Source organism: Cyrtonyx montezumae, unplaced genomic scaffold (genome assembly GCF_038088225.1).
Source record: "Cyrtonyx montezumae isolate F1298 unplaced genomic scaffold, pur_monq_1.0 scaffold_2, whole genome shotgun sequence".
NCBI lineage: Eukaryota > Metazoa > Chordata > Aves > Galliformes > Odontophoridae > Cyrtonyx > Cyrtonyx montezumae.
The window spans coordinates 32,442,102-32,465,349 of NW_027071936.1; the positions used below are offsets into that span (position 1 = coordinate 32,442,102).

At 35.5% G+C, this 23,248-nt stretch overlaps 1 protein-coding gene across 10 annotated transcripts in view; it reads right to left on the bottom strand.

Moving 5' to 3' along the window:
- Positions 1 to 23,248, bottom strand: part of BLTP1 (bridge-like lipid transfer protein family member 1) — a 106,249-nt gene that overhangs the window by 30,585 nt on the left and 52,416 nt on the right. For 8 of the 10 annotated variants that reach the window (XM_065736816.1, XM_065736818.1, XM_065736817.1 and 5 more), the window contains exons 35-57: positions 21,833 to 22,030; positions 21,197 to 21,408; positions 20,730 to 20,881; positions 19,634 to 19,784; positions 18,502 to 18,654; positions 17,013 to 17,250; positions 15,845 to 15,993; positions 14,791 to 15,010; positions 14,266 to 14,424; positions 13,072 to 13,247; positions 12,774 to 12,949; positions 11,523 to 12,226; positions 11,080 to 11,319; positions 10,553 to 10,646; positions 9,000 to 9,050; positions 6,185 to 6,391; positions 5,812 to 6,050; positions 5,236 to 5,480; positions 4,470 to 4,575; positions 1,982 to 2,079; positions 1,485 to 1,670; positions 861 to 1,029; positions 77 to 288 (exon numbers count right to left, since the gene is read on the bottom strand). In XM_065736816.1, the coding sequence (XP_065592888.1) occupies positions 77 to 288; positions 861 to 1,029; positions 1,485 to 1,670; positions 1,982 to 2,079; positions 4,470 to 4,575; positions 5,236 to 5,480; positions 5,812 to 6,050; positions 6,185 to 6,391; positions 9,000 to 9,050; positions 10,553 to 10,646; positions 11,080 to 11,319; positions 11,523 to 12,226; positions 12,774 to 12,949; positions 13,072 to 13,247; positions 14,266 to 14,424; positions 14,791 to 15,010; positions 15,845 to 15,993; positions 17,013 to 17,250; positions 18,502 to 18,654; positions 19,634 to 19,784; positions 20,730 to 20,881; positions 21,197 to 21,408; positions 21,833 to 22,030 (4,535 nt within the window). The remainder of the gene's footprint in view (positions 1 to 76; positions 289 to 860; positions 1,030 to 1,484; positions 1,671 to 1,981; positions 2,080 to 4,469; positions 4,576 to 5,235; positions 5,481 to 5,811; positions 6,051 to 6,184; positions 6,392 to 8,999; positions 9,051 to 10,552; positions 10,647 to 11,079; positions 11,320 to 11,522; positions 12,227 to 12,773; positions 12,950 to 13,071; positions 13,248 to 14,265; positions 14,425 to 14,790; positions 15,011 to 15,844; positions 15,994 to 17,012; positions 17,251 to 18,501; positions 18,655 to 19,633; positions 19,785 to 20,729; positions 20,882 to 21,196; positions 21,409 to 21,832; positions 22,031 to 23,248) is intronic. The other 2 variants (XM_065736813.1, XM_065736814.1) reach the window with 2 other exon arrangements.

Consider the following 23,248-nt stretch of genomic DNA (forward strand, 5'->3'; position numbering starts at 1 on the left):
ATAAAAGCCATATAAAACATAAAAATGGGCATTCCAACAGATTTAACAGCCACGTTGCTTCAGATACTTCAATTACCTGAGGTGTGTTTGTGATGGGCAGGCAAATTCCTAAGTCGTTTACAGTCAGCTGAAGAAATAGGGTCCCAAACGCCTGTGCAGAAGTTTGCTGGATTCCAGGCAGCATGTCTACTACTTCTTTTGTGGCCATATGAATATCTTTATGCAAAGCCATTCTCTGCTCATTCCAGTTGTCATATGCAGCCTTGTAATTCAGCCAAAATAGCACAGCTTTAGGAAGAAACCAGAATGCTTAGTGGAAATGAACTCATACAAAAAAAAAAACAACACGCCCACACTCACTAAAAATGTTCTTTTTCCTTGACAATTTTACTGTTATTTTTACTGTTATAACTACTGTTAATTTTACTATTATTTTTATGCTGTGAACATGTAACAATAAGTATAAGTGCATATACACACACATACACACTCAAGATGTACGTAAGAAGCTTATGCTGCAAAGGAGAAGACCAGCAGAGTTGGTCTACAATACAGAATACAATGCTGTTCTCAGCTTAATAAAGTCTTACAAAAGCATATTACTCCAAACTACCTGAGAACTAATTATATCAGCAAATGGAATTTTTGACATGAGGAATTTTTAGTAGATGAAACACGAGGAATTTAGTAGATCTCCTATAAATATCTCAGCTAGTATATTTCATTAAACATTTTGGTTTGGCAGGAAATAAATTGAATCTTGAACAATCAAGCCTGTTTGCCAAAAAAAAAAAAAAAACAGAAATAAAATAGCTTGCTCTGTATGGAAACAAATTTTGTAGCAATTGTCTCTTCCATACCTCTATCAAAGGCCACAGGCTGAGCAAAAACAATTGGTCTGTTCAAAGTAATAAGGACAGCTTCCCTATCTGATGAGCCACTGATTTCTTCTCTGAGAGCATTTCTTAATCCAATTCTTGTCTTAAAATAGGCAACTTGATGAAAGTCTGAGCCAGCTTCTTCATAAACCTTAGAATGTTCAGAAATTGAGAGGAGGAGTTTGTAGCAGAGAGGAGGTCAGGAAGGGGGAGAAATAAGTTAGTCTATTTGACAAAATGTAGAATTACAACAAGAAGTAAAAATCTCTTCTTTTCCCTTTTCCTCTTCAATCCAAATCTCCTTTGAGGATAATCAATTTCATTCCATTCGTTCCCAAATGCAGTGTCATTTTTCTTATTTATCATAAAACATTAACTAAAATAACTATTCAGATTATTTATTGTAATACCACATCTATAGATTCTAAAACACAAATTTCTAGGCAACACAAAATATTTCTGTATCATAGAACTAGAGACTCCAGGTGACACCTCCGTTGTCTGATCAGAACAAACAAAACAAAACAATCAGTTGGCTCGGTTCTGTGTTTCTAAATCATTTTCCACTAAGACTGAACAGCACATGGAAAGATGGTGAGCACCAACCTGGTGTTTAACAATCTGTCCTAGTGCCAGATTTAAATCCACCTGGCATTTCCCAAACAGTTTGAGGTAGCTGCTACTTCCAGGCATTGCTTTGGTTTGAAGTCTGTTTGAGAGTTCAAGCTCTATTAATCCAGTTTCAAATCTCACAGCTCGCATTGAGGGAGTTGTAGCTGTCACTTGAATCCCCTTAATGAATAAAGAAGGTACAGCTATTGAAGTGTAATTCCAAGGCAGAAAGAGAATGGGGGGGGGAAGAATAAAACAAAAAATCCTTTTCACCCTGCAGCTTAAATAAATAAATAAATAAAATGAAATGCATAATGATTTTTCAAAATGAAACCTCAATAAGCTATCTTAAATGATTAGTGGAACCAAGCTCAAAATTTTATCTTTCCCTTTATGCAAAGTATTCTTGATTCAGTTAGCTTTCATGTATAAACTAAACTATTCCGCCATTACTAGTATCTAGAAGCATTGTTTTATCATTATAAGATTACCTTAAATTGTAGGCTCAATGAGTAAAGAAGAATTTTTGGCTTTTCTCCATCACTTGTGCCATCATGTTCGTTCCAAAGAGGTATTGGCTGCTCACCTCCTATATACAATAAATACAGATGTTCAGAGTTTTGACACAGAAAACACCATAAAACAAATAGGTATTATGAAAGTGACACTGAATTAAGCCTCATTTCGATCAGTAATTTGTTGAAGTTTTATAAAAACAGATGTAGGTTGAAGACATGACACACACAAGTGTAGATTCAGCTCATTACATATAGCTCATATTCCCCTACTCCAAACAGAGACAAAGAGGCATGATCCCCCCTCATCAGACTTTCTGTAGGAAGACTTAAAGCCTGTAAGTCGACTTGAAAATCTCATTTTCATAATAGATTGGTGCAGGAAAAAGAATACATATCTCTTAATTATTTGATAGTAAAAAGTAGACAGTAACCAAATATCATTCATGGAAAGAGGAACTGAAATCGTATCAATATCTTTCAATAACAGAGAAGAAGGTAATCTCTGGCAATTTAATTTAGTACTTAATTCCTCATCCTGGCACATTTCATGCCAAGTTATATGCTCCTAAGTTTAAGCAGCAATCTTATCTTAACTACCCCTTGAGATCTGATCTATATTCTGTCCTAGATTACAGGAACAGGTTGTAATGGGGAAAGGCTAAGGTTGTTAATTCTCTTGAAAAATGCCAACTCTTCTAATTAGTTATTTGGTGGTAAGAACTGGTAGTTAAATCAGATTTTTAAAATGTTATATACAGTAAGTTTTTCATCACCCAATAATTATTGAGTGTCTTTCCTCTCTGCAGTGAGGTTGTGAATGCCCACTCCCTGGAAGCATTCAAGGCCAGGCTGGATGGGACTCTGATATAGGGGGAGGTGTCCAAGTCTACAGTAGTGGAGTTAGAACTTGACCTTATATGTCCTTTCCAACTCAAACCATTCTATGATTCTGGTTTTTTACCACCCTTAAGCATTCTTAAACATGATCATGCAAATCTACAGTAGTAACCTGAGGGCTCTGAGGAGCAAGAGAAGTTACTATTCTTCCATATATTATCCACATAGATATTATAAGCTATTTTTACAGCGCTCTATCCATTAATTAGATCGTAGTCTGTGAAACTCCACCTTACATTGTTTGTACTTTGCATATTATCTTTGCATAAGAACTAGCTATTGGTATTTTAGTGAAACAGAAACCGTATTTAGGAAATCCACTTCAGTTTATTAGACTAATTGGGAAGCTTAAGCCTTCTAAATTACTTGGTTGTAAATCCAAAGGACAAAGCTGTCCTTTTTTCCAATTATTAATGATTTTTTTTCTCACTAGTCACTTTATTTCTTTAACAGCCTTTTCAGATACCTGGAGGCATATTAAAATCCAGCTACCTGAAATTCCACCCACCTGAACATGCATTCATGTTTGTTATTCAGTAACATCCTTTTTCCTACATCCTTATGCCTTCAAAACTTTAACTAATAAAAATTGTATTTCCTTTATTTCTCATGGTTATTTTGTCTATTTTTCTTTATTTATATTATTTATTAATAAGCAGTCTATGCATTTTGCATATTGATATTGCTTATATTAGCTACCGCTTTCCTTTTTAATATCATTTGTTTATCCCTTCTACTAATTCTTATTTTGACCTAAAGAGCACCAAAACATTTCTACTGTTCTTTACCTCTTGGCTTCTCTTTTCACCTCCTCATCTATTGTATAATAGCCACGGTAAATACTGCATATTTTTTAAACTGCTGAAGGATAACAGATTTGTAAAACAAAACTTCCAGTCTGTATTTTTCATTTCACACTAGTTCGATACCAGAAAAAAAAATCAATTAAAAAAGCCAATTAAAAAACCCCAAACAACAACAGCATCAACTTCATAACTGTTTTTCCAGTCTTTGGAGTGTCAGAAGTTGTTTGCTGAAGTGAAAACAGCCCTGCATGGCACAAGTTATCAGCTTTAGGTTTCTCCTGCTTTTGAAATGTTCTGATTCTCTTTCAGATTGAGAAGATGAGCTATCTAACAGGAAGAGCTGGAAGGGATTGGAGCTATTATTAAATGCTGTGCAAATTCTGATTCAGCTTACACACAGAAAAACCCTTTAGTCCATTAGATTATGTTAAAAAATAGATGCTTTGTAATTCTGACTGTGCCTAAACAGATAAACAGAAATAATTCCTGTACAATAACGAGAAACAGCACCAAGTGATTTTGCAACTTTGGATTATTATGTCAAAACTTATTGTGTTTCCCTGTAAAACATCCTGTCCCTGGAACACCTATGAAAATTTCCACAGTCTCAGTTCTCACCTGAAACTCAATCTCTGTTGCCTGCTTCTATGCAGTGTTAGACACAAAATGAGGGTGTTTGAATTAAATAACAGATTCAGAGAACTATAAAACGTTGCCACCAAACGAAGTTTAATTAAAGTTTGTTGTGTTCTGCTTACCTGAAACTTTCTGTATGACTTCATTCACTTCCTTCATGAACACTTTTTGTACAAATACTAAATGATTCAAGAGATCAGTTGTGAGATTATGTTCAAAGGAACCAACCTACAGAAGTAAAAAAAGCCACAACTTTAAAACAGTTGTCATACCTATGTTTTTAAAACAATATATTTTTAGCTCTTTGGCTTTGAAAATATGTATGCCTATTAAATCATTCTTGACAAAAAAAAAGCCAATAGTGTGGAAATTGGAGCACACTAGAACTTGTGAGTAGAAAACAGTGTACAAACAAAACTTTAAATGATTTGCTAAAGTTGCACTTAGCTGTTCCTTATTGTTATGCACCTACCTACACATCCAAATATGTATTTTCAGATTTAAAAAAATACATATTTTTGCAAAATGTATAGCAATTATCTGATACAAAAGCCTAAGTTATGAGTTTAAAATGACACTTGAACAATCAACATAATATGCTTTTACTTGACTGATGACTAAGAGAAAAAGGAAGACATATTTTGAAACTTATTTGTTTACACAAAATAACATTCAAAATATTCCAAATATAGTGTTTCTGTCTGTTTACTATGTTGGCTGCTCATCAAACTAAACACAGTTTCTATTTCATGCAATTACAGATGTTATATTTAGATTAACTTGTACATTTGAGAGTTCTGGAGAATGCAGATAATTAAGCTAAGATGAAGATGCACAGATAGAAATACAAAGAACAGTTATCAAAGATGTCTTGTTTTCAGCACCTACTTCAGCCACACAACGTAAGTAGTTCCCCTGTAGGTAATAGCCTTGTTTAGCAGGCAGTTCATCTATACTCCATATTTGGTCGGAGTAAGTATCATGTTCTTCCATGATATATTTGCCTGACATAGTGACAGGAGGAAGGTTGAGACTTGCTGAAGGAGGAATGGTTGACATATCAGTGGCAGAGACTTTTGAAGTGAAGCGCAATCTATGACTTGGAAGTTCAAAATTAAATCTTGTCTGGGCACCTGTTAAAGGAAAATGGGTAATAATATCAACCAGAAAAAGAATCCTTATTTATGCTAAAATAAGAACACTTTTAGAATAAGAAAAGAATATTTCTTTCACTTTTAGAATTAAAAAAAAATCTTAAACTGTTACTGAAAAGTGTATGTCCACAGAGCTATAGATATACACCCATACGAATCTGAGTTACCTTAAAAACAAACGAACAAACAAAACAGCCAAGAGCAATACTCAAACCTCTCACAGTGGCTTTACAGAAATACCCAGTCCTCTTGGATCCTTCTGCCAGGACCAAGCTAAAAGCCATAATGTTTAGTTTCAGAGAAATCTTACCTGTCATTCCATGACTCCGCATTCTTCCCATCTTATATTCCGCTTTTAGAGAGGGCAAGAGTGCTGCACCAATAGCTATACCATCTATCATGGCACTGAATTTAAGAACTATAGGCTTCTTTTCTAAGCCTTCTGGCAGCTGTGGAAATTCATTTGTTTCAACAGGTGTTTGATTAATACTTGTTGGAGTCTTTTCAGAGGGCAAAGGAGTCGCAACATCTTCTTTTGTGGGTTGAGAGCTATATATGACGAAGATCAGAAAAGACTTGTTATTCTAACAGGATACACTCACATTTGCTCAAAGTAGTGCCATGCCATAAACGGAAGGCATTCAGTGAGTGGCATTCTGATGTGCCAGGCAAACAGCACTTACGCAGTCGATGGCTGCCTGATGAGATCTGAAATCTGCTTGGAGAGCTGGTGAGAACTGCGCACCATCATGCTGTGCAGCGTGGCAGGGTGCTGAGGAATGTTGATGCTGATGGCTCCAACTTTGACCACAGCAGCGTTGTTTGTTTTCAGCCCTCTCTGGGCACTATACAAGGCTTGGGATTTGGCAATACTGCATTTCACTACAGTTCTAACAGAAAGGGAAACAAGATTTATTTGCAAGGCTTTCAAAATAGTTAAAACTTTATGTTAAAATGGGTTTTAGGTATTAGCTTAATTTCCTAGTATTCAGATAAGTTTATGAACTACATACACATTACTTTTCCGTTCATTTTATGCACACAGATGCACTACATGCCACAGACAACTACACTATAAGAAACCTACAAGGCATGCATTGCAAAAATACCAATACCTGTTAAAGTGTTATTCTTGCACGATCTAAGATCGATTGAATTTACACACATTAGGTTGCACATAGAACGACAAGTTTTCACACACATAAACAAGAGCCTTCCACTTCAATTCCTTCTCAGGAATATACTCAAATCATCCTTTTTATAAGATGACTTAGTGAAATCTGATTTCAGAATCCAAAAAAGTCCATGGAAGGAATACTCACTTAGCAAAGAATACATAGGAACTGATAAATGGGTTAGTCAATTAATATTGATGCTTATAAGACTTGGCATTTTGGACTAGTATGAGCCAAAACTTTATTTTAGTATTATTTTAATGAAGATGTGGTTCACAATGGTTATATAAGATGAAAATGGAAACGCACAAAGATGACAGTTGTTGATTGTATAATGAAATTTTGGCATATCAGAATTCACTAAGCTCCTATTAAAAAGGATGCAAGGGGTAACACATTTACATTTCTAAATTCAGGTTAATTACTCATGGGTTATCTAGGGGGAATAGGGAATTTATTATGTAGACAGCAAAGAGTATTACAGCCTCAGAGAGAAAGACAAATAGTGCTGCATATTCTGAACATTAGCTAAAACCTACAAAAACTAATTACTCTCTAAGCAATGCTTGTTCTGTTAAGATTCTAACACAGGGCTGATTATTATGTTAAACTGGTTAGCCCAAAGCTAACCAAAAAAAAAACCATCATCCCTCTGCTTATAACAAAGAAGTCCACAGCACTGTTGTGCAATCACAGGCCTATCTACAGTGGATTCATTCACTAAAGTTCCAGAAACAGTTTCAGATTTTCACTGTTATGCAAGAGCTACAAGAGACCTAAAGCAGTTACAGATTAAAATATTAGGTTGGAAGCTCAATATGAAGAGGGAAAAAAACCTTAATCGGCAAGTAATTTCAGGAAGAAAACATTTATACAGACGTACTACATAAGAAAAGGGCAGATTTATTTGACTCCATAAGGCAGTAAGAACACAACTAGATGACCTTTAAGATCCCTTCCAACCTAAGCCATTCTATGATTCTGTGATTATTTCTCTGTTGACGTTTCCATGTTTTCTGCTCAACTCCACCAGCTAAGCTTTCTGACAGAACTATTGTGAGGCCAATCAAGAATATATTTTTCTTCCTTCAGTAATGCAAAACACTGCTGTATTAACTGCTCAGGGAGTTAGGGCTTGACAGACAACACTCAACTGATGCCTACCACATAGTGTAATCTTATTCTAGATTTGCTTAAAAGTAAAACAAGTTGAATTGAAGTTGGTATTGAGTTTGTAGCCAAATCTGAGCCCATGCTAATTCATACTACTGTACGCACTTCCTTAATTAAAGTAAGTAAATAAATAAATAAGCTAACATAGCTCTCATGGATGAACCGGATGACTGGAAATAACATTCTCAGTCTGGACATCCCAAGTACCAAGCAAGATCAACAGTGCATCTCTGCTAATATACTTGCATATTTTGTGTAACTAATGAATTTCGCTTTCACTTGTCTGGTCTACATAAAGCCTACGTCCACAGCAAAGTGGAATAGAGAACAACTGGGCTGCTATACATTTATTCTGAATGAGCACTGCATACTACACATCTGTAGTTGGCTTACATACTGTGAAATATCTATAACAGGTCTGGTGGAATACTGTTAAAATATTTAATTAACAGTTAAATTACACCCAAGTAACTAATTCAGAAGTAACTCTACGTTACTTTGCCAATTCCAAAAACGATGATTCTCCCATTACGTCTTGAACAAACGCTTTCTCCCACTACACAACAGGCTATAAGGCCTCCAAACAAGAAACTACTTTCACACGTAGGGAACTAAGGGACCTGAAAGGGTTCACCTTCATTTGCAACAGATGCACAAGCAAAGTTTTAAGGAAAACATTCTATGTTAGCACAGCCTAGTCAGCACAGCTAGTAACTCAGCACTGAAGTAAACAAAAATGGTCCTCATCATACTCAGATCACAACAGGTAGTACCACAGCGAGCACAGCACTTTCTTACCAAGTTAAAAATTCTCTCTCCTTTCTGTCCTCCGCATTTATCAGCATTATTTTCACTCATTAAAATAAGCACAGAAGCATACCTAAAGAACTTAAATCAGTGAAACCACTCTAGCATTACAGTACTGACAGTATAATGTAATAACTGCCCCTAAAACCAGACTGTTAAAAGAAACCTTACTAGTTGGGTTTTTTTGGACACATTTTCAGGCCACCTGACCTAGCTATTATTAGATGTTAAACTAAAATGTATTCAAGCAACATCTGCCTACACAATCACACACGAGGAATGCAGCCATTAGCTGTTAAACACAGATAATTACAAGACTATTAAACATAATAATGTGACATACAGAAACTCTTGTTTGGCTGTGCTTGTAGGAGATGTAGGAAAATCCTCCAGTCTATAGATGAAGATTGAAGAGAAAGCAAGGAAAACAAAAACAAAGCAAATAAAGAATAAACATTCATGCAAAATTAGTCAGTTAATTATCTGTAACCCACAATATGACATTTATTTTCAAGTGAGCAACTTTAAGGTTTGCAGTTTGTTAGTTTTTTGTTGTTTTTTCAAAGATTTATTCAACATTTTCCCCTTTTGTTCCACCACTTCTGTATTAAAGTTCTGTAAGATTATGGCATTAAAAAAAGACAAGAAGAACCTCAGCCATCTTCAGAAACACCGCATGGCGGTCAGATCAGAACTCCTATTCACCCTTCTGAAATATGTTTATCAGGCACAATTTAGCTGTGAATATTAGTAAAATTCTATACATTTTAAGTTCTTTATAGTATATTATAGTATTAACTGAGCAGGAATAAATAAATAAAAGGAAAAAAGAAAAAAAGAGAGACTCAAGTTATTTATCTCCTTTTCCACAAAATTATTAAAAATCTAAAACCAGATCACATACTGAGGGTTACTCAGCTAACATTCAAACTGCATGAAGGTGTTCTGCATTACAAATAGTTGTACATTAACTGTTGTTTTGCAAATCAATGAATTTCAGCTAGAAACAAAAAAATAATGCATGCCTTTCTTGAGTCTGTGAACCCAGCAAAAAATAATAATAATGATGTGGATGTTGAGCAAGTCATTCAAGATGTTCATGCACAAAAAGTGATTTTCTTTCTTTTCTTTTTTTCAATTATGTCAAAGAGCAGAGAATGGATATTAAAATGGTAAAAATAAAGGAATCATGCAACAGGGGAGCCCAAAAAGATTTCCATTAGAGTATCGATACAGATCTCAAATAGGATAAATCAGCATTAGTAAGTTAAATATTACATATGAAATCTTGTATTATTTAGGGAATATACAGGTTTCCAAAAACAATTAGAAGCAAATAGAAACATTAAATAATATCTAATAAAGTTTCCACACGTGCATCACATCAAATAACACTGGTGCAGAAAGGTCTGATTGTCTGATTTATTGATTTATAGGAAAAGATCTGCTCCCTACGAGTTGGACCCTTTTCAGTAAGGTCATCCACTTACACTGTGATCCTACAATCAGTTCAGAACTTGCTAACACCTGACATTACAAACAGAAGGAAACAAGAATATTTTCTGTTCACAGAACTGTAACTAAAACTTACACAACTGGGTGCTCTAGACTGAAACGACCTGTACGCTATAACCCTCATCTTGCTCAAAGGTGCACCTCCCATAGAAAAGCCTTCAGTCAGCGAGAACACACCATTAGCTTCAGGAGTCAAACTCAGGCCAAGTGTTACAAGAGCTGCACAGTTGCCATCAAGACTGTAACTTCATGGATTCTACCTAGAATCACATCATCAAGGCTTACTCCATAATAAACTACATGCCTTTACTGTCACAGAACTGACATCGCCTCTAAGCAGTGTAACTTGAGATATTTTAAATCACCAGGCATCATACTTACTGAATATTTGGGGTAATTCCCTCCAGCAGGACAATATTGACACCTCCTATGTGAGCAGTCGCACACGTCTCAGTCATCTTTTGATGCAGTACATCTTTAAAAAAAAAACAGAACTTAACAGCATATCATTCTGCCTAATACTTCCAGGTAAGTCTACTACTTTCAAAAACACAGAAGCAACAAAGTAATTAAAAGATTACAGTTTTAGTAATCACATTATGCTATATCACATTTAAACTGTGACCAAAAAAAGACATTTGAAAATGAAAGGAGTAGCTTTATCTTCTGAAAGATTTTTTCTCTTAGGTCATTTTATGGAAATCTTGCTTCCTTTTAAACATCTCAGCATCCCAGTAAAAGTTTTTAGAAGAACATAATGAAAATTATTGTGTATCACTCAGACACAATATACATCTATGGATAAATCACATGTATTACATATACATTGGTATAGGTATGCACATATATACACACAACGTAAAGCCACTACTGAAATTAATTACAGTGTACACCTTAGCTTATCACACCTTTCATTTTTTCTTTCAGAGTGAAACTGCCATGGATTCTCTTCAGCTCCGATTCCATTGTCAGACCACCAATATCTGCCTCCAGGTGGGTTCGATTCACCATGCCTATCCCAAAGACTATGAGAGTCACGTGCTGTGGCTCCGAAGTCACCAGGCTGCGCTTCCTCTGCGCATCTCTGCCATTATCCTGCTCGTTCTCAAACACCACTCTGCAAGCAGGTTCAGTTGGGCTGCGAACACCTACAAAAATACTGCTGAGTTACTTAAAGATATTTTAAAAGAAATCCTTAGCATATCTGATGTAGTTTTGTATTTGAAACAAAGGATGGTATTTCCTGCATATGTTTAGGCAAATCACCTGAGCCCCACTTACTCTGTTTTAATAAAACCAGCATCCAAACCAAATCCACGACACTATAGGGACAACAGTAAAACTGGATTACCTGTTGGCCCAAAGGTTTCAGAAGACTTTTCCAAAATCCCAGTCGGATCAGAAATGAGTGAATAGAAGTTCAACAGTTTATACATATTTTGCCAACACTCAGCAGAAGGTTCACTCTGTTCTGACACAGTAATAGAGTCAGAGTCGTCCATATGGATAGTCATGTCAACCACATCCTTTGAGCCTTTCCTGGACACTTTAGAAGTTCTTCTTTCCGACCTGCCCAGAGAATTCTTGTTTCTAGACTCTTTTTTATTGTTCTCATTATTTGTTCGTTTGTTCTTGGTGTTGTTCACTCTGTTACCTCCGTTAAGACTTCCTCGAGAGCTTCGGCTAAAATCAGAGGAGCGGAAGTCTCTGTGTTTTCGGGTTTTAAAAGTAGGTGTTGGAGAGGCTGAACCAGCTGTGTATCTGCTAAGTTTGATGTCTGTTTGTGTGGCTTTGATATCATCAACCATTGTACTGAATTGATGAATAAGACGAACCAGTGCCATATCTACATGCTGGCTTATGGACTGGCAAGATATCGTGAAGTTACAGTGAAAAGTATTATAATAGCGTTTATTCAAGTCATGAAAAGAGAGGGCATTGGCGGAGTTATGAGGTGTGCACATGGATTTCTCCATTACAACTGCACTAATACTGAAAGTTTCCAACATCAAAGCTGGTTTGAATTCAAGAGGAGGAAGGTTGACAGCTCCTTGTCTAGGAAAGAAAAGGTACAAGTTACACTTTATTTCTCTTTATAACTAGCACAGAGTCAAATACTTTTTATATGAGAGTATAACTCATCTACTGAATTCAACCTTTCCTCTTCTGGTATTGCATTCATACTATTGTTTTGAATACTGGAAATGAACTTTTGTACTTCCATATAACAGTAATCATTCAGTTAGTTGAAAACTTAGTTTGGCATGCAATTCTTCTACTATATCCTAAAACACTGCCCAAAACACTCAAGGGGGGAGAAAAGGAAAAAATAATAAATTAATAAATAAATTGTTATTTTCAGTGTAAATGCCTATCTCATTGCGGGGTGAATTACAAAACATCAATTCAGACCATCTCAAATTTCTCCCACATAAATTCCAATTTACTACTCTTCTCCAATCTTCAAACAGCAACAAAAGAACTGCTTCTTGTTCTATCCAAGTGCTTTAGAATTGTATTTGACCTCTTCACAAATGATAGCCCTAATTTCCACCTTTTAGCCAGTATCTTCAAATGTATCTTCAAATATTTAAGAAAATACCTTCGAGCTCGCTTGCTTTTCCTTTCCTTTGCTGTATCAGAATCAACTATATCTGCTCTGAGGCAGTCCAAAGTTCCTGAGAATGAAAGGTACTCTCCAAAGTACATTCTGTAGCAGAGAGGCATTGCATCCTGAGACTGAATCCCCGTGTAACTTAGAAGAGGTTTGAAAACAACCTATGGAACAAATAACACTGATTTACCTCTCATTGTCTAGATTATTCTTCTCATAGATTCTCATTTCCCTACACCATCATTTGTTGATCTGTATTTAAAGTAATACAGAAAAATACCCCTACCTGTGCATCTGCCAACTGGACAGCAGGAAATCCCTGGTTACCTTCTTCCACACCTGCAATGTCATCCTGACTGGTGCTGTGCTGTGAATGTGTGCCATCCAGGGTGTTCTGGTCACTAGACAGAACAGTGTTGAAGTCTGAAGCAGAAGGTATGGTAGGAAGATTGGGTGCAACACCTGAAAAATAAATACCCTTGGAACACTAACACAACAGCTTTTTTTTTTAAACACAACTAACTCTATGAACTCAGCAAGGTTTACAACACATTATCAGCATAGGAAGTTAACCTCCTAATCTAGTCCACAACCTTGCAAAAATGGCATTCAGAAACATTGTGATATTGCTCAGTTCAAATTTGAAAAGCACAAACTTTTCCTCCTTTCTGTCCTCCTTCTGAAGGCCTATACTGTATTCTACTGGGTAGCTAATGCATCTGTTTACACCGCAACAGAAAGCTACTTGCCTGTATCATTACAAAAAAAAAAAAAAAGATTCATCACAGTTACAGATAGTCATGTCTAGCTTTCAGTGTGCTATAAACATCTGGGTTTTGTTAGTCTCAATACAAGACCTGCTAGACAGATACTTATGGATTCATCTTTAGACAAAGATGCTCTGCGACACAAAATTATTAGCACCTTGATTTTGCATTGGACTTGCCTGCTGTGAGACAGAGTTTTCTGCCAACATATGCTCAGTCTGATTAAACTAGATCTTAGAACTAAACTTTACAGCACTTTCAGAGAAGAATGATTTGGGTATATCTGCATCTGAGTCACAATCACTAAGTGTAATTTCACAAACGTAAGTTTGTGAATAAGCCTTTACAGTTTCAGCAGAAAATAAAAAATACAGCTTTCTCCGAAAGCAAAATTGAAAGCTCTATTTCTACTGTACTTCTTTTTGCAGAGAACAACATAACAGTTTACAGAAGGACCACATCAGTTAAGCAGTATGTACAGCACAGAGATGTTTTGGGGGATCAGTCTATTTGTTAAATATTAAAAAAAAACAAGAAAAAACTCTACAAGTTATCACCAACAAGTAATACATTGTGCTTGGAAGACTGTTAATCAAAGAAACATTCAAATACACTGCTACAGAAAATGAAAATTAAGACATTTCAGAAAAAACAGCAAATAGATGAAAGCCAACTCAGAGTCACATCTTAAACTCAGTTGCTGCTAACAATACCTGTTGGAAGACTGTTGTGTCCAGATTTGGTGGCTGGACTCTCTTGTACTACACTCCCTCTGTTGCCCACAGCATTTGACATCCAGTTGTAGAAACTCACAGAAGATGGTTCAGACAGCAAAGGATGTTCAGATAACATGTCTGTGGCCACAGTGTTTCCTATACAGATAAATCAGAAGCTTTCACATCTGAAGTAACAAAGTCAGCCAAAAGCAGGAACACAGTATAATTTTACTGAGAATACACGTCTACTGACAAGCAAATTCTGTATCAGGCCTTGCAAACTACACACTAACACAGAAACAATACTAGGACATTAATAGATGTTACTCTATAAACGTCTGCATTTGTTAATTTCTACTATGATTAGGTGAAAGCAGTCATTAAGAAACCAAAGAATCTGCAATTCAAAACTGACTCCTATTTTAGAGTGGGACCTTAAACAGAAAATACAGTATCTTTAGTCATTAAAATATAAATCCACCCTCTCTTCCTACCCCATTAATCCTTTCAGCTACATCATACCTGTTCTTGTTAAAGAACTACTTTTAACGGCAGTTGTACTTCTTTGAGGAGTTCCTTCCAAAAGATTATGCAAGCTAGGAAAACTTCCAGTCAGATAGCTGAGCAGACTCTCTTTTCTTGGACTTTCCTTGACTGCCATGCCAGAACGGCCAACATGCACTGGTGAATCCGTAGCTGTATCTCCACTCGTGTAACTTAAGGAATGGTATGGATGTATACCCTTGTAGACAAAACATAAATAAACTAATGAAGTATTTGAAGACCAAATCCCTTGTGCTCATAGTATAATTATAGTCCAACCTCCAGGGAAGGCAAAGAATGGGAACTGAGGACTTGTGGCAACAAGAGGGAGGCTCCTGCTCCATTTAAGTGCTTACAATTTCCAAACAGGATCTCTGCCCTTACAGCTGAAGAACAGCCTGCTGTGCAAAGCATGTGGGCTACTGAACCTCAAAACATGCAAGACCAATAGGAGGCAGCAGTGAATCACAGGATTTAGTGACTTTCTGCTACAGGGGCAGAGGCACATGTCAGCTGATCTGACTTCTCATCTAGAGAGGTTTGCTGATTATGGGGAGCCTCAGCTAAAAGACAACAGATAGCTTAAAATCCCCAACACTTTCTGTTCAGAAGCAAGAAGCAAAAACAAAATCTTCCAGTTTTCTGAACAGTTTCTGGAGATAAGAACAATAACACAACAATTTTGCAAGTTAATGGAATGCTTTGTCAATCTTAAGATCTGAGATAATGAAAGATTCAAATTTTATTTCTGCTCCCATAAGCAAATTAAAAGGCAGCAATTCACATCCTTAAATTACATATATAATTGTTTTTAAGTGTGGTTCCTAAGTCGACTGTCAAGAAAAACACTGAAGAACAGACATAGAATGATCACCAACTAATCAAATGTTTCTTTTACAGGAAAAGAAGCACATTCTTTATGTATCGGTTACTTTTTAGACTAGTATTTACTCACCTGCAGCCTACATAAGTGATTCTAGACAGACTAGCTACAAACCATTTTTTCCCTTTGCACATCATGCTATAAGCTTACCTTTATTTTCAGAACAGAATCACTATGAGTATGAGTCTTGGACAGTTTCCTCATGATCTCAGCCCCAGTTACAGGCCCAGAAGAGCCACTAGTAGGTGGAGGGCGATTAGCTGTTCCTTCCAAGAGCATTGTATGCTCACTGACAGTAGCTGGAACCGAGAAAACAATTCTTCCTCAATTGTATGCATTGTAGGGAATCAAGATTATTTATTATTGGACACTTAATTACAAGTAGTCATGAATGTCCAGATTCTGTTACATGCCCACACATAGCTGTCTAGGGAGCATTAAGACACATAAGAAAACCTCAAACACTGGCTTACTAGAATTTGTTCAGTAATCCAAGTACAAATCTTTTTGTCTTTCCAACATCCTACAATTGGTACTACACGTAGAGATTCAAAATAAATGTGCTATACTCCAGGTGAGCTCACTTGCTCCCAAAATTCCTGCTCATCTCCCTCTCCTAATCCATTCATATGAGTCCTCACAAGGGACAGCATCCTCCACAGGACTCCAAACAACTTACTGTATTTCTGAGGACAGTAACACCGAATGTAGATGCTAAGACACAAAATAACTGAGTCTATTCAAAATAGTTAAATAGATTGTTCTAATGACAGATATTTATGCCCTTAACTCCTGTAGTTCTTATTTAACTCAGCTGTAAAACAGCTAAAGAGACAGATTAGTATTTTTTGTTACATTGGCAACGTTTAAGTCATCAATAGAAACCTACCACAGACACATAAGTAAAAATGGAACAAAACAGGATTTATGAAAAGTATGTCTTCATAAAGGAAAGATGTAGATTTGAAGCTGCTTTTGAGAGAGATCATAGAATCGTGTGTTACAATCTTGAAACAAGATTAGAATCTGCACAGTAAAATTATAATTGCAAACTAACAAATAATAAAAGTTTATGTATTTTGTTCTGTGAATAAGACAAGGCATGTGAAGCAAGACATGAGGTTTCCTGTTTTGCTTTTCCCCAAATGACGTATGATTATAACATATTAAACACTATAACCAGTGGTTTCAAAGTGAAGATGATTTTATAAAAGAAGCCTGATGATTCTAAAGAAAGAACATTATATCTTCAAGCATTAAATGCTCTGAGTTATTTGTCTGTATGAGCTTTTAGGAAGAGAGAAGAACACCAAAATACCTGCATCAAATTCAAACTCTGCTCCGTCAGCACTTGTGTCACTCTGAAGACCCCCTCCATCCAGTCCAAGCCCATCCTCGTGCTCACGGCAAATATTTGCATGCAGTTTCACAGGCTGAGTTGGTCTGTGTAAGCTGACTCCTTTAAAGGCTGGGGTCACCACAATGAACTTCATCCACTGCCTCGCTAGGGCAACTAGACCTTTCTTTAAGGTAACTAAGGCAGGAAGGCCATCACTCTAAAAAAAAGAAAAGAAAAAAATATGGCTACCATAGTGTTTTAGAATCAACTGTAGAAAAAAAGTCAGCATTACAGAATTATTTTTTTACACAGACAGAACACTCCTATTCCTGCAGGCTTATGATGGAAGTGTGCTGGCACCACACAATTTCCATTTAAATATATGAAGTCAAAGCACTAAGAGACAAAAACTACAGTTTCACCAAACACAATAAACAAATTAATTTACATGACCTGAAAATCAATCCAAACGAGACAAGAATAAGGAACAGGAAACAGGGTTACTAAATATGAAACTGAAAGTATTCAAACAATTATAAGACTCTAAACTCTGCACTGAAAATCAGAGCAGCCGCAGAGTGACTGTAAAAAACAAGTAAAAAATGATTTTCTTTTTTGTTTGTTTTGTTGATTATCAGTAATATAAAAACATAAATTTGAGGTAAAAACATGGATTGTTTTGACTGCACCACTGAGTATGCCAAAGAAAACAAACCAACCAACCAAACAAAAAAAAAAAAACACCACATATTTCTTATTTTTAACCACAAATCAAACAGTGCTATTCTTGTCTCAAATTGTGCTATTTCTGATCACTGGAATGCACAGGAAACAGTGCTCAAATCTGGCAGGCATGCAAATGGATTATGAAAATGACACATAATCAGGGACAAACATTCTTCTTTATGCCCAATGCATTTGTCCAAATAATTATTTACCATTACAATTCAGACACTTAGATTCTAAAGCCACCAAAAAGACTACCACCTTTAGTCTTATATGTTTCTATGATTCTAGCCTTTTGAAACCCACGAAGCTGTCTGCATTACTGAAGAATTTCGAAATGACAAGTCTAGTTCTGGGGAGAATTTGTGAAATATAATCTAATTAGTGCATAGATTTACGTCCATAATTGAGATTTATTTCCTTTTAAAACCATAGATGCAATTTTTTGCTACTTAGTCATTACCTTTAAGCAAAATGAAATTTGATAAAAAGGCCATTAACAATTTCAAATCGATGTTTTTTTTATTTAGGATGTTAAATGCAGTTATGTAAAAATAACGCAGATACACAGGCCACACAGAAATACAGCAGATCTAAAAGAAAATGATAAGGATACACAGCAGTTTGTGTTTTTTCCTCTCATTTCTTAGTTTTCTTATATAGTTACCTAATTTGAAACATTAGAATTGGTATATTTAAAATGAACGTGCTGAGTTATTTACATTTTTACAGAGTGACTCACCATTGTAGCATCCTCAATAATTGAATAGTTTGCTTGGTGCAGGTAATGATGCAATATGTTACACAGTAAACAAGAAGGATTTTCTTGCAAGAAACGAGCCACTTTAGTGAGCCTGTTGTACTTGCTTCTCAGAGGAAAGTGCACACTTTTATTCTAGATTAAAATGCAACAGTTTTTCACATATGAATATTGTTGCAAACAGAACATGCATGAGAACAACAATTTCACGTTACCTTTAGTACAATATCATTTTGAACTTCTACAATAAAATCCTAACACACGTATATCTGCCATACTTTAAAAAGTGGCATATAAAAAAATACCATTTGAAGTTTATTTATGCAGTAATAAAGCAGAAGACAAAGTTACTTCTGGACTAAATGATATATATATATATATGTATATATATATATATAGCAAAATACATAAAGGGAGTTTACAAAAGGCAATTGCTGCAAAGATTGATTTTGAGTCCAGCACAGAACTAGTCTGACACTAAACTCTCAGTCTTGCACAAGATGTGATCTAAACAGGTACCTTCTCTCAAAGTCTTCCCACTAGATGGTGCTAATTAAACCAACAGCAGAAATCTGCCTGCACACACAATCTAATCACAGTAGGACCCAATTAGTCATAAGAAATTTACCAATCCTAGTCCTCAACAATAACAAAAATGTTTAGTTTGCTCTTCTCACAGGAGTTATTCACTCTCGGTTCTTTTCTCCTCATTTCTTTTAATAAGTGGATCTGATACACACAATTATGCAGGGGCACAAAAGTTCACATTTTTCTCCCAGAAGATAACCTGAATAACTCACAATTCAAACCTTCAAACTCCATAAATTATACCAGATACATCTTTCAAGAGACAGAATCTCCAGTTTTACATGGAGATGCACTCCTGTGAGAAGCACAAGACATAGTCACTAGTAATAGCTGATTGTGTTCCTCCCACTTAAATTTAAATTCTGTACAAAAAGCAAAGACAGTAAATTCTTATAACCAATTCTTGCAGGTAAATCATCATAAAAGGCACAGCAAGTTTCAGTGAAAACATTCAGATCTCCAAATGAATATATATGAAGCATTATACTGTTCTGATTTCCATATTGGTTTTATAAAGTTCATTTACCTCTAACGCTTCTGTCATAATGCAACCCATAACAGCACAAATTCGCAGGGTTCCTTCAGTCTCTAGTTTATTTAAAGATGATTTCACTTGATCGATGGGAACAAGCCAAGCACCAACTGCAGGAGTTGCAGTACTCAGGAGGTTCAGCTGCCTAATTGAGGAAAATAAAAATTAGGTCTTCACATTTGGCAACAGTAATTAGCAAGGTGTTCTACTACTATTATGAATTAAATTCAAACAGGTAGAATACAAGAGAATAACGTTAAAAAGCAGTGAACATAAACTTATAACCCAGAAAATGACAACTAGCAAAACGTACATAATTCAGATTTTGTTATACATGATTCCGTACAGTCCTGTTATCTCTGTTCCCCAGGTTTCCTATTTGTGCTCTGCACTGTAATCCTAAAGTTTAAAATTATCAAAATTCATTGAATTCTAAATTAATTTCTATACAACATGTCATAAATAATTTTTGAAGGACTGAAACAAAAATACTAGGAAAAAAAAATTACAAAAATATTTTCTACTTTATTGCAAAAAAAGATTGTTCTATTACACCTTTATACTGTAATTAATCTAAACACATGCAGTCAGTTTCACCAAGTTCATTTTGAGCTTTAGAGATGCTTAAATACCTATTATAGGGTACCTAACATTATAAAAGTTCAAGCTTCTCACAAATACAGTGTATGAATAACTCCTAGAAAGACTGCTATGGTAATAAAACCACTGTTTAAGTACAAGGTTGAAGATTAACCTAGCAAGAGGTTCTCCAATCCCACATCTCTTCCAAAAAAGTGTTCTCCTCTACACCCCTCTTCTCCTTCATAAATCTCATTCTCACTGCAAGTATTTCTTTTTCATTTTAATCATATCTAAAATACTATCTAAAAATTTTCCTGCAACACATCCATATACATGATGGCAATTACAAATTGAAGTTACTGCAACATACATACATACATTCCAAAGCCATCTTTTCCAGAGAAGTGTCAATTATTGAAGTTACATTCAGAATCTACTAAATACAACATCAATTCTGCTTCAGGAAATTACAGTTATTTTCTTTCTTTTAAGTCAGGTGAAGTCATACCTTGAAAATACATGGGCTGGAGATCGCACATTGGTGGGAGCCGCAAAGCTAAACCAAATTTCTTTGATCGTTAGCTTCATGCTGCAAGAGTCAGGTGGAGGAGGCATCAAAGGGATATCTTTTTTCAGATCATCAGATTCAACCCCTTCATCCTTAAAATATGAAACACAGTGAAAAGTCTTTTCCAAAGCAGTTAAAAGGCAGTAACGCGTCTTACAGTGCACTGTCTGTAACTAACTAGTTTAATATCCATTTAGGCAAAGAAAAATAGAACTAATTCTCTCCACCAACTCTTCCAAGACACTACTAAGACACTTTGCAGAAAGCTCAATATTTAATGCACAAGATGGGAGTTTGAATTCAGTTGGTACAACAAATCTATCTAATTTTCAGTTTTAGACTATGAATTATAATATATACTTTAAAGAAGTACAACTAAAACCAATCAGTTCAAAGTATATACATACCTGCTCATCTGAAACTGAGTTTCCATTGATATCTGAAGAGGGACTTATTCTATCACAAGGAAGGTTATCATCAGACACATCAGTATTATAACCACTACCAGTCGGAGAATCTGAAGAGTTATTTGATGCAAGCAATCCACCTCTCTCTGTGGCACTTGATTTACCCATGACTCCAAATGTATTATACAATACTGCACCAGATTGTCTTCCTCCTAGAAAAGCACACACACCAAAACTGTAAATGTCTGCCATGCATGTACTTCTACTGTTACATCCCATACTGTACTTCATAAGAGAAATATGTATGATTTTGATTAAACAAGATGGACTACCAATTCACATACCAAATCTACTTCAAGAACTTCTGTAGTTTGCTCCAAGTAGATTTCAGAAATTGAAGCCAATTTTTATGGAATTAATTTCTACACTATGATGAGTAACATTAATGACTAAAAGTACATTTATTATTGAATCTACAGTGTTACATGATTTATGTACAATTATTATTATTGTACATATTGTTCTATTATTCAGTATTACCAATATTTTGCAATTTTAAATCATAATTCCTCAACCAGAAGTCCCAACAGCACTACTATTACCTGTACAAAGAATATAAAGCATGCATAGTCTTACCTTTTATAGTTAAATTTTCAATTCCACATTCAAACATTATCCAACCCCATTTCTCTTGGCTAGGACCAATTCGAGTTACATCTGGAACAGCTTGTTGGTCTGTTTCATCCACAAAAGTAAACTCATCCAACTCTTCCAAAGTAAAAAGAACTTTTGATTTCCCAAAGGGAATTGCTGTAATTGCACAAGTCCCAATATCTGGAAATAAACATGTTTAGTACCAATTACTAAATGAAAGGAAAAGTCAAGTTTACAGTTCTTGAGTTGTAATAAACAAGCAACACTTCCAAATCAGAAGGAAAGAAAAGATAAAGAAGGAAAAATTCAAGTATAAGCAATTTTTTAAAAGATGTATTGTTCTTCAAGTCTAAATACCTTTCTCCTAGAACGTTTATTTGGGTGGGGTAATTTCTAAGTGTGGAAAAACAAGGAGAGGGTAACACCAAGTATGACTTTCAAGACATTCCCAATCCTAACATATAACTGCTTTCTTCATCTTTTTATAGTCACAGTTCCAAATATATGCATACAAACAAGTTCTTCATATTCTTATCTAAAAGTGGCAGATAAGTGGCAATTAGCCTGAAAGTTTTTTTTATCAAGTAGAATTCCTAGTAAGTACCTGAATTTTAACAGCAACAACTGATAGCGATACTGACAGTGCTCTTGTATAAGATGTGTATGAGTAGAAATTCATGGACTATTAACTATAGCATACTTACAGACATTTAAAAAGAAACTTCTGATTGTAATTCAAAGACTGTTTCTTGGTCAGAAGCATGTCTATGACTATAGTGAGACAATGGAAAGCACCAAGTCTCACTGGTTCCTAAGAGAGCACAGACGAGCAGTTTTTGATTCCTTACGATCCTTGCTGGAGAGGATCCAGGAGGGGACAATGCTACCTTGATTTCTTTGATATTAGGACACAGTCCAAATGTAAATACTTTTTTCAAGTGACATTTCTGAAGGAACGTTTTAAATAATTTTTTAACTGCTTTGTATTACCTCTTACACAGAGTTAAATGTCCAGTATCTGGGGAAAAGAACCATATTAAGTCAATTTATATTCCATTCACACGCTCTCACTCTCTGCCTCCAAATGATAACAGCAATCATTTTCATAGCATACGTGAAATGCTAAGTTCTCTAGAAAGACATTTCTCAAACCTTTTAAATAGTTTTTTTTTGTTAGAATTAAAGAATCATCTGCCCTTCTTGAATATCTGCAGCATACCTAACACAGAACATTACTGCGAAAATTTCATCTATAACTAAATTAATTTGAGCTAGCCATTTTAATATTCTTATGCTGATTTTATTTTCCTCCATTTTCATTTGCTCACTAGACTCTGCACAGGCTTTTTTCTGTGATCTTTTATCATTCTTGTGTCAGAGAGCATCTCCTTCCTCATG